This window comes from Somniosus microcephalus, chromosome 5 (genome assembly GCF_052327205.1).
Source record: "Somniosus microcephalus isolate GS21.2 chromosome 5, FLI_Smic_1.0, whole genome shotgun sequence".
NCBI classification, from domain to species: domain Eukaryota; kingdom Metazoa; phylum Chordata; class Chondrichthyes; order Squaliformes; family Somniosidae; genus Somniosus; species Somniosus microcephalus.
This window is the reverse complement of record NC_140991.1, coordinates 320678319-320693793: the sequence shown is the minus strand read 5'-3', so window position 1 is coordinate 320693793 and position 15475 is coordinate 320678319. Positions and strand designations below refer to the sequence as shown.

Sequence of the window (15475 nt, the reverse complement as noted above, 5' to 3'; positions counted from 1 at the left end):
GCACCTCCCGCCCTCCACCAGTGCCTTCTGTTTGGTGTTGATGGGGTCGCTGGGAGGCTAAGAGTAAGCATCCAGACCATTTACCTGAGAGACTTTTCCAGCCCATTTCAGCCCTCGCTGAACAAAATTAAACCAAAAGGTATTTTGAAAGCATCATTATGAAAAGGTTAGCTTATGTGTGACTATAACTTTCAAGCAATTACATCAAATGAGAGTAGAGCGTGTGACAGCCCGATCGCGGCACTCTGGCAAGCAGCTGTTAGCTGTGTCCTCCTTTAACCTTTGCTAATTACCACACTCTATTCCCATCAGACAACTGTGTTACAACTTTTAATTACTGATGAAAAACTTCACAGCTTCTGGATGGCCCAAACATTTTTTTTATTAATGACCTAGAAAGAAAGGCTTGCATTTCTATAGCGCCTTTCACAACATCCCAATGCGCTTTACAGCCAATGAAGTACTTTTTGGAGTGTGGTCACTATTGTAATGTAGGAAACGCGGCATCCAATTTGCGCACAGCAAGCACCCTCAGTACTGCCCCTCCGACAGTGCAGCGCTCCCTCAGTACTGACCCTCTGACAGTGCACCGCTCCCTCAGTACTGCCCCTCAGTACTGCCCGTCCGACAGTGCAGCGCTCCCTCAGTACTGCCCCTCCGACAGTGCGGCGCTCCCTCACTACTGCCCCTCCGACAATGCGGCGCTCCCTCAGTACTGCCCCTCCAACATTGCGGCGCTCCCTCAGTACTGCCCCTCCGACATTGCGGCGCTCCCTCAGTACTGCCCCTCCAACAATGCGGCGCTCCCTCAGTACTGCCCCTCCAACATTGCGGCGCTCCCTCAGTACTGCCCCTCCAACAATGCGGCGCTCCCTCAGTACTGCCCCTCCAACATTGCGGTGCTCCCTCAGTACTGCCCCTCCGACAGTGCGGCGCTCCCTCAGTACTGCCCCTCCAACAATGCGGCGCTCCCTCAGTACTGCCCCTCCAACATTGCGGCGCTCCCTCAGTACTGCCCCTCCGACAGTGCAGCACGCCCTCAGTACTGCCCCTCCGACAGTGCAGCGCTCCCTCAGTACTGACCCTCCGACAGTGCGGCGCTCCCTCAGTACTGCCCCTCCGACAGTGCGGCGCTCCCTCAGTACTGCCCCTCGGACAGTGCGGCGCTCCCTCAGTACTGCCCCTCCGACAGTGCAGCGCTCCCTCAGCACTGCCCCTCCGACAGTGCAGCGCTCCCTCAGTACTGACCCTCCGACAGTGCGGCGCTCCCTCAGTACTGCCCCTCCGACAGTGCGGCGCTCCCTCAGCACTGCACTGGGAGTGTCAGGCTAGATTTTTGAGCTCAAGTCTCTGGAGTGGGACTTGAACCCACAACCTTCTGACTCAGAGGCGAGGGTGCCGCCCACTGAGCCACTGCTGAACACCCACAATCCCCAACTGCAGCATTGCATTATTTTTGTGAGCAATACGTGACTTTCCCGCTTGTCCTGCTATGTTGATAAACACAGCGATGTGCATCACCGAACTCATTCTTTCCTAAGACCCCCGGCTTTAGAAACCAAGCTTGGCGTCTCCTAATCTACGCTTTGATTTCCCTCATCTTCCTGCCCGTGCCTTTGAACATCGACAGTGACTGTACTGGAGGCATTATCCCATGACCTCAGTTTCTCAAATAGCAAAATAAATCCTCGGTTGACAAAGAGTATCATAAGTGAGCGTAAAATTGTTTGGGCAACCCTATTAATCACCGGTTTGTTTTCCCTTCCCAGAGGTCCCGCTCGGAGTTCTCACTGACAGGCGAGGAGACTCTAACGAAAGAGATGGCCGAAGCCAATCTTAAATCCACGATCTCAGAGGCGATGTGGAAACAGGGACAATTCCAGCCCTCGCAACGTACAGATGTCCGGCCCTACTCCCTGCCCAGCTGGAAAAGTATGGATTTGTTGGATAATGCAGGTACCTGGCCAACAGGGGGCGCTGCTTGCGCAGGGTGCAGGATCCCAGAGCGTTCCGAGCGGGCATTGCTGATTGGTCACTAACAGACACAGGTTACCTGCAGCATGTACAAGGTTTGCTTTAATAATTTAAAAAAAACAGGAATTTTTTCAAGGTGAAATGACAGAATCTATTAATAGTTTAAAACACTCAACTCTTCAATGATGATTTAGTGGTAAAGGTACTGGGTTCCTGAATTGTACAAAAGCAAAGAAACCTCTCAGGAAATCTGTTCTGGTAACCTTAACCGTATATTTTTATATTTTACGACAACATTGCCACCATGTGAATCAGGGAATTATAAGCCAGTTAGACTAACAATGGGGGGAACATTTCCCTGGGCATTCTCGCCGTAACATAGAGGGAACAGTGGCAGAAACATCAGAAGGATTGGCATGAACGGCCGTTCACGAGGCTTCTCTAGGGTTTCCACCAACGTTACGACGTGAGATCGGGAGAACTCTCGCCGATCTACAACCTCACAATGTCCAAGATCATTACGGGACTTGGGCAGTTTTAATTATCAATGCATAAGAACCTAAGAATTAGGAGCGGGAATCAGCCATTCGGCCCCTCGAGCCTGCTCCGCCACACGGCCCCTCGAGCCTGCTCCGCCATTCGGCCCCTCGAGCCTGCTCCGCCACACGGCCCCTCGAGCCTGCTCCGCCACACGGCCCCTCGAGCCTGCTCCGCCACACGGCCCCTCGAGCCTGCTCTGCCACACGGCCCCTCGAGCCTGCTCCGCCACACGGCCCCTCGAGCCTGCTCCGCCACACGGCCCCTCGAGCCTGCTCCGCCACACGGCCCCTCGAGCCTGCTCCGCCACACGGCCCCTCGAGCCTGCTCCGCCACACGGCCCCTCGAGCCTGCTCCGCCACACGGCCCCTCGAGCCTGCTCCGCCACACGGCCCCTCGAGCCTGCTCCGCCACACGGCCCCTCGAGCCTGCTCCGCCACACGGCCCCTCGAGCCTGCTCCGCCACACGGCCCCTCGAGCCTGCTCCGCCACACGGCCCCTCGAGCCTGCTCCGCCACACGGCCCCTCGAGCCTGCTCCGCCATTCAATAAGATCATGGCTGATCTTCGACCTCAACTCCACTTTCCCGCCCGATCCCCATATCCCTCGATTCCCCTAGAGTCCAAAAATCTATCGATCTCAGCCTTGAATATACTCAACGACTCAGCATCCACAGCCCTCTGGGGCAGAGAATTCCAAAGATTCACCACCCTCTGAGTGAAGAAATTCCTCCTCATCTCAGTCTTAAATGGCCGACCCCTTATCCTGAGACTATGACCCCTGGTTCTAGACTCTCCAGCCAGGGGGAAACAACCTCTCAGCATTGACCCTGTCAATCCCCCTCAGAATCTTGTATGTTTCAATGAGATCACCTCTCATTCTTCTAAACTCCAGAGAGTATCGGCCCAATCTACTCAATCTCTCCTCATAGGACAACCCTCTCATCCCAGGAATCAATCTAGTGAATGCAGCGACTGTGGGGTATTTTTTCAATATTATATGTTGAGACTCACCATGAGATAGTTTTTTAAATGGACCAGTGTATCACAGGTTAGAGCCGTCACCTGCCAATCATTAACAATTTGAAGATAAAGAAATCGCGACAGTAATTTTCACCATTGGGTGGAACCTGACAATCTTGGGGCAAGCAGGTCATGCCTCATGAGTTTACTAAATTATTTTAGAAGGTAACTAAATTAACATGCAAGAATTAGCAGCGGGATATAATTTACTTAAACTTTCAGAAGGCTTAAGATAGGCCAGGTAAGCAGTTTATAATGTGATGTAATGTAATGGAGGCCCTGCTTCGGCCTGGGCTCCAGACCCAGCACTGGCCTTGGGAGGTTGGCTGTGCAGAAGGCCGCAGCCACAGCACCCAACCCTGGCTCCAGTCAGTCAAAGAACCAGCTGTGGGGCTGCAGCAACACTGTCCTGTCTGAGTGGTCTCTGAACCGTGAGTAAATGCTGGGGTTTACAGACAATCTCAGCAGCCGCTGTGGCCCGCTCGGCCAAACCAGTGTGCAGAACAATCGGGCGCTTGACTTGAGGACCGGAAAAGAGTGCTGGAGTGGGCTGCTTGTGCACCATTGGACGGGAACGGCACAAGGAGTGGCTAAAAAACATACAGAACATAAGAGCTAGGAGCAGGAGTCTGCCATTTGGCCCTTCGAGCCTGCTCCACCATTCAATAAGATCATGGCTGATCTTCGACCTCAACTCCACTTTCCCGCCCGATCCCCATATCCCTTGATTCCCTTAATATTCAAAAATCTGTCGATCTCTGTCATGAATATACTCAATGACTGAGCCTCCACAGCCCTCTGGGGTAGAGAATTCCAAAGATTCACCGCCCTCCGAGTGAAGAAATTTCTCCTCATCTCAGTCCTAAATGGCCGACCCCTTATCCTGAGACTGTGACCCCTGGTTCTAGACTCTCCAGCCAGGGGGAAACATCCTCCCTGCATCTACCCTGTCAAGCCCTGTAAGAATTTTGTATGTTTCAATGAGATCACCTCTCATTCTTCTAAACTCCAGAGAATATAGGCCTAGTCTACTCAATCTCTCCTCATAGGACAATCCCCCCATCCCAGGAACCGGTCTGGTGAACCTTCGTTGCACTCCCTCTATGGCAAGTATATCCTTCCCTAGGCCAGAGAGAGAGAGAAAAAAATACACAAAAGCGAGGGAATAGTAAGAAAAATTATAAACAGGAACAGCAGGAGTGAGCATTCGATTAATATCACTGGGAAAACAGAAAACATTAGGACTGCAAGTGAGCGGGGAAGAAGGGGGGAGAGGAAAAAGTGTGGGGGTCAAAGCTGCGGGCTGGCAAGGGAGAACGAGAGAGAAGGTTGAGAGTGAGTAGCAAGTGGCACGGAATATACATTCAGAGTGATGATGAGAAGACAAGATGCTGAGAAAGGGAGGTTGAGTTTCCAGAGGCAAGAGGCCAAACTGGAGTGGACAGTCAGGAAGAGCATAGCGTTGATCCCTGAGACTGGAGAGCCTGGTCCCCATCCAAAACCTCAAAATAACTTGGATTTTTTTTGAAAGGATTCCAAATTGTCCTAATTCAGACCTTGGGTTTTGGCAATAGCTAATAATGTTTTACCTCTCTAGTTCTTCAAATCTTTGAAGAGGAGAAGTCGAGCTGAATGTTCAAAAGAAGAACATTGTTTACAGTTTCACTGCTTTCTGCCTCGCTGCTCTTCTCGCTCTCTATATGGTTATTGCTGAAAATACGTGTGGAAGGACAGGTTGATAAAGCTGTAAAAAAGGAGAATTTGGGATCCTAGGCTTTATAAATAAGGGTAAAGAGTACAAAAGCAATGAGGTAATGCTAAACCTAAATGATTCATTGATTATGCCGCAGTTAGAGTATTTTGTCCAGTTTTGAGAGTCCTACATTAAGAAAGATGTCAAGGCCACGGAGAGGATACGGAAGAGATTCACTCGGATGATAGTAGGTATGAGAGGCTTTAGTTACGAGAGGAGACTTAAGAGAAACCAAGGCTCTTTTCATTAGAGCAGGGAAGGTTTAGAGTCAATCTGATCGAGGTGTTCAGAACGATGAACCGTTCTGCTAAGGTAAAGCCGGGAAACTTTTTCCGCTGGTTGGTGAGTTGGTAGTTAGAGGGAATAAATTTAAGATCATCACCAAAAAAAATGAGGAGAGAGGGTAGGAGAATGTATTTTTCGTAGAAGGTGCCCTTACAAAAACAGTAGTGGAGGCAGAATCCATAACCGCTTTTAAAGGGGTTGGAAAAATATTTGAAAAAGAAAGATTTTAAATGATATGGCGAAAGGGCTGGGAAATGGGAAATGGGTTAGCTCTTTCAGAGAGTATTCTGGGCACAATGGGCCTAATGGCCTGCCTAATGTAATCTAGGAATCTGTGTGTGGTGTGAACACCAGGTGCCCAAACCTGTAACTAAGATAAATATCGGCAGCTTCAGCAAAGCAATTCCCCCTGCAACATCATTTCTCTTGTTTTAAGTTTGTTTAAGTTAGCCATTATTTTTCAAAAGTTCGACAGGACTGGGTCAAATGCCATTGCCGAGCAGGAACTAGTAATCTTTCTGTAATGAACCTCAATATCTACTTGAAGTGTTTAAGATGATTAAAGGAGTTGATCAGGTCGATAGAGAGAAACTATTTCCTCTGGTGGGGGCAGAACCTTAAAATGAGAGCCAGGCCGTTCAGGGGCGATGTCAGGAAGCACCTCGTCACACAACGGGTGGTGGAAACCTGGAACTCTCTCCCCCAAAAGGCTATTGAGGCTGGGGGTCAATTGAAGCTTTCAAAAATGAGATGGATAGATTTTTGTTAGGTAAGGGTATTAAGTGTTGCAGAACCAAGGTGGGTGGATGGAGTTAAGATACAGATCATAGAATCACAGAATAGTCCAGCACAGAAGGAGGCCATTCGGCCCATCGAGTCTGCGCCGGCTCTTTCGAAGAGCGATCCAGTCAGTCCCTCTCCCCTGCTCTTTCCCCACATCACTGCAATTCTTTCTCCTTCAAGTATTTCTCCAATTCCCTTTTGAAGGCTACTATTGAATCTGTCTCCTCCGCCCTATCAGGCAGCGCATTCCAAATCCTAACCACTCGCTGCGTAAAACAGTTTCCTCCTGTCGCCTCTGGTTCTTCAGCCAATCACCTTAAATCTGTGCCTCTGGTTATCGACCCTTCAGCCATTGGAAACAGTTTCTCTTTATTTACTCTCTCTAAACCCTCCATGATTTTAAACACCTCCATCAAATCTTTACTCAACCTTCGCTGCTCCAAGGAGAACAACCTCAGCTTCTGTGATCTGATTAAATGGCGTCACGGGCTCGAGAGGCTGAATGCCCGGCTCCTGGTCCCACATTCCTAATATCTTAAATATTCTTAAGTGAAGATGAATGAGCACAGGGGTTTTGTTGGGATGGGCACACGCTGACAATTTGAAGAGAGGAAGAAGTGTCTGGAGGTGGAAATTAATCCAGTGCAACTAACTAACTTATTTAGAAAAAGTAGCTGGTTAAGAAAGGACCTGAAGACTGTTGTGGTGTGAAGTTTAGGCACACAATAAAATATCCTAAGAAACAATGAGAGTCATTTTGACTTTGTGCAACAATTCAAAATGGGTGATAGTGAATCACAGCCCACTTTACACCTGAGATATAAAACAGGCTGCTGATTGGCTCTTGCCCGTATTACACTATCTCACAAAATCTAAATTACTGCCAGTGTGTCTGAGAAACATCAAAATCCTGGATCTTTTCAATTGGTTTTCCTTTGTGAGAGAATTGGGGAGGAGTGTTGGACATGAGGAAGGATGTTCTTGCCATGGAGGGAGTGCAGCGAAGATTCACCAGGCTGATACCTGGGATGGCAGGAATGACGTATGAGGAGAGATTGGGTCGATTGGGCTTATACTCGCTGGAGTTTAGAAGAATGAGAGGGGATCGGATTGAAACTTATAAAATTCTAACAGGACTGGACAGACTGGATGCAGGAAGGATGTTCCCGATGGCCGGGGAGTCCAGAACCAGGGGTCACAGTCTAAGGATAAGGGGTAAGCCATTTAGGACAGAGCTGAGGAGGAATTTCTTCACCCAGAGAGTGGTGAACCTGTGGAATTCTCTACCACAGAAGGCAGTAGAGGCCAATTCATTAAATATATTCAAGAAGGAGTTGGATATATTTCTTAAGGCTAAAGGGATCAAGGGATATGGGGAGAAGGCAGGGACAGGGTACTGAATTTGAATGATCAGCCATGATCTCATTGAATGGCGACACAGGCTCGAGGGGCCGAATGGCCTACTCCTGCTCCTATCTTCTATGTTTTTTTCTATGAAGCTTTTACTTGCAGTTGTTCATCTGTCCTGTGAGGTTAAATATATTAGGGAGTCTCCACGACCGCACAGACATGCACGTGGTCTGGTGGAAGCAATGGGCTTCATGGGCCAGATGTCACCTTCTTCTTTCACACTTTATGTAATGAATACATCTTTTGATGACCTGTTATATATCCCCCAATATTATTGGACTCGCCAGGGAAAAACAATGGGTCTCCTTGTTGACTGTATATATATCGCAGCCTGTTGGTACTCTCTGATCGGGGTTTCATGTTGCAATGCAGGTTCCTCCGCTATGTTGCACAGTCCCGATGGGAACTGGACGGCAATGCAAAGCACGCCGGCTGGCCGCCCTCGCTTACTGACCAAGCCTAAGAGCCGAGCGTTTATCGCCCTGGAGCGTGAGGCAGACGTTGTTTCTGCCTACGACGAGATGGGAACGGACGAAGACAATGACGATGACATGGGCTGGAGCCCAGCCCTTGGGGAGTTCAGACAACATTCTGGGAAGTCTTCGGATGAAACCTACTTCACCGATTCCCAACACGATAATGACTGGCTGTACGCCAACGGCAGACACCGATTGGTCACCTCGCCATCATCCGGCCAATACACCAACACGGAGACCATGTGCTCAGACTCTGAAACGTCCTCGACCAGTTCAGTACGGATATCCGTGAGAGGGTCGGATGATCAAGTCATGACAGATGAAAGACTGTTGGACCACGGGGACCACAAACAGGCTGGCGCCCATTGCACCGGGCAACTAGATGTAAACTACAATGCACAGACACGAGACCTTGGGACTGTGGACAGCAGCGAAGCTGAGGACACCCCTGATGAATCTGAGAGGAAGCACCGACGAAGGAAACGGAGCAAATGCTCGTCTCAGGAGCAACTGTACGAAGCAGATGGCCACTTGAAAAGTCAACAATCAGCATCTAAAAACACATGCCAGGTAAAGTCTTATCTTTTAGCTACCAAGTCAAAATTATTGCACCAAATGTAATTACTGTGGTACTCAGCTAATGTATTATTGTGCTTATTCAATGCGTTCTCATATATAGCATTGTTGCATCATAACTGCAATGTACAAAGTGCATAGTACAGTGTGATAGCGGGGTCATTCTGGCTTTGGGTGATAGTTGTAAAACTGACTTCAATGGAAATAAAAATCAGGAGAGATGTAAACCAGGCTTCCGATTGGCCATCACCCGTTTCACACCGCTGCACCGAGTCAGCATTGCCCCCAGTGAGTGAGTCTTAAAGGGTGGCTTGGTTTGTGGATAACAAGGCAGTGTACTTTTTTTTAAATGTTAGGTAACATAACCATTGGGGCAACTGGAGACAACTGTAGCTAGGAAAGGTGTCTCGCCAAATTGCCCTTATTGTTTGCTGAGAATACAGAGAGACTTGTACAAATGGTATTTGGGTGTCACAAACTCCTGCAACATAGGTTCCATAAGCAGCACGTGAACCTTTTGCTGTCTTTTTTAGCTTGGTATAGAATGCAGCGATGCATCATTCTCATCCTTGTTTTCAAATCCCTCCATGGCCTCGCCCCTCCCTATCTCTGTAATCTCCTCCAGCCCCACAACCCCCCGAGATATCTGCGCTCCTCTAATTCTGCCATCTTGAGCATCCCTAATTATAATCGCTCCACCATTGGTGGCCGTGCCTTCAGCTACCTGGACCCTAAGCTCTGGAATTCCCTCCCTAAACCTCTTCACCTCTCTCTCATCCTTTAAGACGCTCCTTAAAACCGACCTCTTTGACCCAGCTTTTGGTCACCTGCCCTAGTATCTCCTTATGTGGTTCAGTGCCTATCGACCATGTAACAAGTTTTCAATAACACAACAATCCAATCTCCATTCATACTAGGAACTCAGCAACTTAGGAACAGAAATAGGCCATTCAGCCTCTTGAACCTGTTCTGCCATTCTATTAGATCTTGGCTGATCTGTACCTCAATTCCATTTACCCACCCTTTCTCCATATGAAAGAAACAACGACGTACATTTATATAGCGCCTTTCACAAACTCAGGATTTCAGAAGCGCTTTACAGCCAATGAAGCAGTTCTGAGGTGTACTCACTGACCTAACAACAATCTCTCAATCTCAGTCTTGAAAAGTGCAATCGACCCAGCACCCCCAACCTTTCAGGGAGAGAGTTCCAGAGAGTTCCAGAGAGTTCCACTACCCTTTGTGTGAAAATGCCACTGATTTCTCTCCTAACTGGCCTCGCTCTCATTTGAAGATGACGCCCGCTTGTTCTGGATTCCCCCAACAGAGGAAATTGTTTCTTGACAGCCACCTTATCCAATCACTTTACCATTTTATTATACTGCTTTAAAAACTATTTTCAACTATTTCTCTCAATATTTTCCCTTTCGAGCCCATCTTACTAATTAGATTGCACAGATCAGCGTGCAGTGTCCAAACAGCGTGCAGCGTCCAAGTCCCCACTGAGTAGGGAGTTGGGAGTGTGGAATATTCTTTGTACCACAAGGTGTCACCGAACATCCGATTATCAGCAGCTCAAACCGAACCCTGTGACTATGGATATGAAAAGGAAATACATCAGAAAATCACTATATTGGGCATGTGTCTTCAGGCTTTTTATTTGCAAAATGTGAATAATTAACTAAATTTTAAAGAACTGTTTATCCAGTTAATTTCCTACTTTATCCTCATCCATTGCTTTGTTCCCTCTCGACTTGACTATTCCAACGCACTCCTGGCCGGCCTCCCACATTCTACCCTACGTAAACTTGAGGTCATCCAAAACTCGGCACCTGTGTCCTGACTCGCACCAAGGGATGGTCAATAAATGCTGGCCTTGCCAGCGACGCCCACATCCCACAAACAAATTTTTAAAAAGTCCCGTTCGCCCATCACCCCCTGTGCTCGCTGACCTACATTGGCTCCCGGTTAAGCAATGCCTCGATTTTAAAATTCTCATCCTTGTTTTCAAATCCCTCCATGGCCTCGCCCCCTCCCTATCTCTGGAACCTCCTCCAGCCCCACAACCCTCCCGAAATATGTGAGTTCCTCTAATTCTGCCCTCTTGAGCATCCCGATTATAATCGCTCCACCATTGGCGGCCGTGCCTTCTGTTGTCTGGGCCCTAAGCTCTGGAATTCCCTCCCTAAACCTCTCCGCCTCTCTCTCCTCCTTTAAGACGCTCCTTAAAATCGACCTCCTCTCACCTGTCCTAATATCTCCCTATGTGGCTCGGTGTCAAATTTTGTTTGACAATCGCTCCTGTGAAACGCCTTGGAATATTTTACTACCTTAAAGGTGCTATATAAATACAAGTAGTTGTTGTTAGGTGTAACAAAAATAATTGTATTAGGGCACTATTTAAAATATTTTGAAATGCAGAGATTCATATCGTTCTGACATTAATGGAGCTCAGTGCATCGTGAACCATTATGATTCTCTGATTCTCCATTAATGGAGCTCAGTGCATAGTGAACCATTGTGATTCTCTGGCTGTGATTCGTAATTTCATCAATCATTGGTCGGGAAATGCTGGTGTGAGAATTTATAAAATGAGTCTTACGTGAAAGCTCAGTAAGTTAGTTTGTTTGGTTTTTGTCCTCAGCCATATGGATCGAGATGTTTCCTACAATCAGTCCAGGCTCCTGCGCAGTGTTCAGTTAGGTAACAGAATCAATTCCTGGCCACTTTCATGTTGTGGACTCACACTCGCTAGGAACTAGTCTGAGAATGGACAAACTCGCTTCACTACGAGACTCTTCGTGCTAAATCTGAACTCCCAAAAAAGGGTGGGTTGGGGTCGGGTGAGATGTTAAAACTATAAAAATCTCAAACCCGCCTCCAACCCGCCCACTTTGGAGTTTAACAGAGGCGGGACGAGGGGGCGGGTTGGCCAATGAAATATTTTAATGAGGCTGGCAGTCTCTAATTTAACCACGTGACCCCCCCCCATACACCCCATACACCCCCCCAACACCCCCCAATACTCCCAATACAACACCCCCCCAAACACCGCTCCAACACATCCCCCCCAATATACCCCATACACCCCCCCAACACCCCCCAATAACCCCCCCCCAAATAACCCCCATACATCACCCCCCAACAGAGGTTGGGGATCAGGCTCCGCCCCCCGGGGTTGGGATCAGACTCCGCCCCCTGGGGATCAGGCTCCACCCCCTGGGGATCAGACTCCGCCCCCTGGGGATCAGACTCCGCCCCCCAACACAGGTTGGGGATCAGGCTCCGCCCCCCTGGGTTGGGATCAGACTCTGCCCCCTGGGGATCAGACTCCACCCCCTGGGGATCAGACTACGCCCCCTGGGATCAGACTCCACCCCCTGGGATCAGACTACGCCCCCTGGGATCAGACCCCGCCCCCTGGGGGGATCAGACTCCGCCCACTGGGGATCAGACTCCGCCCCCCCGGGGTTGGGGATCAGGCTCCGCCCCCCAGGGTTGGAGATCAGGCTCCGCCCCTGGGTTGGGGATCAGGCTCCGCCCCTGCTGGATCAGACTCCGCCCCCTGGGATCAGAGTCCGCCCCCTGGGGATCAGACTCCGCCCACTGGGGGATCAGGCTCCGCTCACTGAGGAATCAGACTCCGCCCCCTGGGGTTGGGGATCAGGCTCTGCCCCAGGGATCAAACTCCGCCCCCTGGGGAATCAGACTCCGCCTCCTGGGGAATCAGACTCCGCCCCCTGGGGGTTGGGGATCAGGCTCCGCCCCCAGGGTTGGGGATCAGGCTCCGCCCCCAGGATCAGACTCTGACCCCTGGGGAATCAGACTCCGCCCCCCTGCGATCAGACTCCACCCCCCAGGGATCAGACTCCGCCCCCTGGGATCAGACTCCGCCCCCTGGGTTGGGGATCAGATTCCACCCCCCGGGGGTGGGGAACAGATTCCGCCCCCCGGGGTTGGGGATCAGACTCCGCCCCCTGGGGATCAGACTCCACCCCCAGGGATCAGACTCCTCCCCCTGGGATCAGACTCTGCCCCCTGGGGATCAGGCTCCGCCCCCTGGGGATCAGGCTCCGCCCCCTGGGGATCAGCCTCCACCCCCTGGCGATCAGACTCCGCCCCCTGGGGATCAAACTCCACCCCCCGAATCAGACTCCTCCCCCCGGGATCAGACTCCTCCCCCTGGGGATCAGACTCCGCCCCCTGGGAATCAGACTCTGTCCCCTGGGATTTGGGGATCAGACTCAGCCCCCGAGGAATCAAACTCCGCCCCCTGGGGATCAGGCTCCACCGCCTGGGATCAGACTCCGCCCCCGGGGATCAGACTCCGCCCCCCTGGGGATCAGACTCCGCCCCTCGGGATCAGACTCCGCCCCTCGGGTTGGGGATCAGACTCCGCACCCCGCGGTTGGGATCAGGCTCCGCCCCCCTGGGGATCAGACTCCGCCCCCTGGGGATCAGGCTCCGCCCCCCGGGTTGGGAATCATGCTCCGCCCAAGTTCTAGAGGTGACGTGACAGTGTTCTAAGGGGTTGTCTTATGAGGAAAGGTTGAACAGCTTGGGCCTATACTCATTGGAGTTTAGAAGAATGAGAGGTGATCTTATTGAAACATAATTCTGAGGAGGCTTGACAGGGTAGATGCAGAGAGGATGTTTCCCCTCATTGGGGAATCTAGAACTAGGGGGCACAATCTCAGAATAAGGGGTCGGCCATTTAAAACAGAGATGAGGAGGAATTTCTTCTCTCTGAGGTTCGTGAATTTTTGGAATTCTGTTCCCCAGAGAGCTGTGAAGGCGGAGTCATTGAATATATTTAAGGTGGAGATAGACAGATTTTTGATAAACAGGGGAGTCGATGGTTATGGGGAGCGGGCAGGGAAGTGGAGTTGAGGCCAAAATCGGAACAGCCATGGTCTTATTGAATGGCCGACTCCTGCTCCTATTTCTGATGTTTTAACCGAATATATCACTGCAGTGCAGTGCTGTGCATTGAGTGCTGCTAGAGTTTGGTAAGAGGGAGAAAAGTCATTTAAGTGTATTTTGTGAATTTTAGTGCGTTAAAAAGTTAATTATTTGAAGTGAGTTTAATTTTTAAGTGTATATTAAACTGTTGGGGAGTTTAACCCGGAAGTAGAATCCGGGTATAAAAGGGGCAGGACTAGTGTTGTGCACGGAGTGCTGTGCATTGAGTGCTGCTAGAGTTTGGTAAGAGGGCGACTTCGGGCAAGTGGGAGGTGAGGGTGTTTTTTGTTCTGTTTTGTTCCCCACTCCCAGGCTTAGACAGCACTGCGGAAGCGGAGCAGCGAGACGAGTCAACCAAACAGGCCCCACAGACAGTATTCAAGGAGGAGGTTGGTGATCAGCTGGTTGGTTGGTTTTCTTCCTTCTCTTTTATTCCTTTAAGTTGGTAAGTCCTATTGAATAGTGGTGTAATAGTATCACCTATGAAATTAATTACTGCAGATGTAGTCCATGGTCAGGGACAGGACGGTCTGACTACGAGTGAGGAAGGTACAGGGATCCAGGATGTAGTGTTGAAGGAGATGCAGCCCTTGCTCTTGTCAAGCAGGATCAAGGTTCTTACTCCCTGTGAGGGCGGGAGTGGGGACTGCAGGGAGGATGAGCAACCTGGCCACAGCACCGTGGTACAGGGGGCCATTCAAGTGGAGGGAGTAAAAAGAAATGTTATAGTGGTAGGGGATAGTATCATTAGGGGGATAGATAGGGTTCTCTGCAGTCAAGAGCGGGAGCCCTGAAGGCTGTGTTGCCTGCCCGGTGCCAGGGTTAAGGACATCTCTTCTGGGCTGGAAAGAAACTTGGAGTGGGAGGGGGAGGATCCAGTTGTCGTGGTCCATGTTGGTACAAACGATGTAGATAGGACAAGGAAGATGGTTCTGTTAAAGGAGTATGAGCAGCTAGGGGTCAAATTAAAAAACAGAACCTCAAGGGTAATAATCTCTGGGTTATTACCTGAGCCACGAGCGAATTTGGCTAGGATAAATAAAATTAAAGAGTTAAATGCGTGGCTCAAAGACTGGTGTGGGAGAAATGGGTTTTGCTTCTTGGAACACTGGCACCAGTACTGGGACAGGAGGGAGCTGTTCCGTTGGGACGGACTCCACTTGGCCAGTGGTGGGACTAGAGTCCTGGCGAATCATATAACTAGGGCTGTAGAGAGGGCTTTAAACTAATTAGTGGGGTGGAGGTTTCTAGAGAGCAAATAATAGAAATGACAACGGAGAAGGTCATAGACTTAGGTAGCAGTGGGGGAATTAAAAAACAGAACGTGTCAGGAAGGGACAGAAGGTATGGAGTAAAAAGTAAAGTACTAAAAGGGGAAAAAACAGGAACTAAGTGTTACAAAACATATTTGAAAGTTCTTTATCTGAATGCACGTAGCATTCGTAACAAAATGAATGAGTTAATGGCACAAATAACGACATATGGGTATGATCTTGTGGCCATTACAGAAACATGGCTGCAGGGTGACCATGACTGGGAATTAAACATACCAGGTTATTTAACAATCAGGAAGAACAGGCAGGAAGGGAGGGGAGGTGGGGTGGCTATGTTAATAAAGGAAGGAATCACTATAATACAGAGAAATTATATTGGGTCAAAGGAGCAGGATAGTGAAACAGTTTGGGTGGAGATAAGGA

At 49.8% G+C, this 15475-nt stretch overlaps 1 protein-coding gene across 3 annotated transcripts in view; it reads left to right on the top strand.

The window, feature by feature from the left end:
• LOC147117917 (rab effector MyRIP-like) overlaps positions 1-15475 on the top strand; it is a 604936-nt gene that overhangs the window by 534914 nt on the left and 54547 nt on the right. For all 3 annotated transcript variants that reach the window (XM_085989323.1, XM_085989324.1, XM_085989322.1), the window contains 2 exons: positions 1770-1956; positions 8137-8810. In XM_085989323.1, the coding sequence (XP_085845449.1) occupies positions 1770-1956; positions 8137-8810 (861 nt within the window). The remainder of the gene's footprint in view (positions 1-1769; positions 1957-8136; positions 8811-15475) is intronic.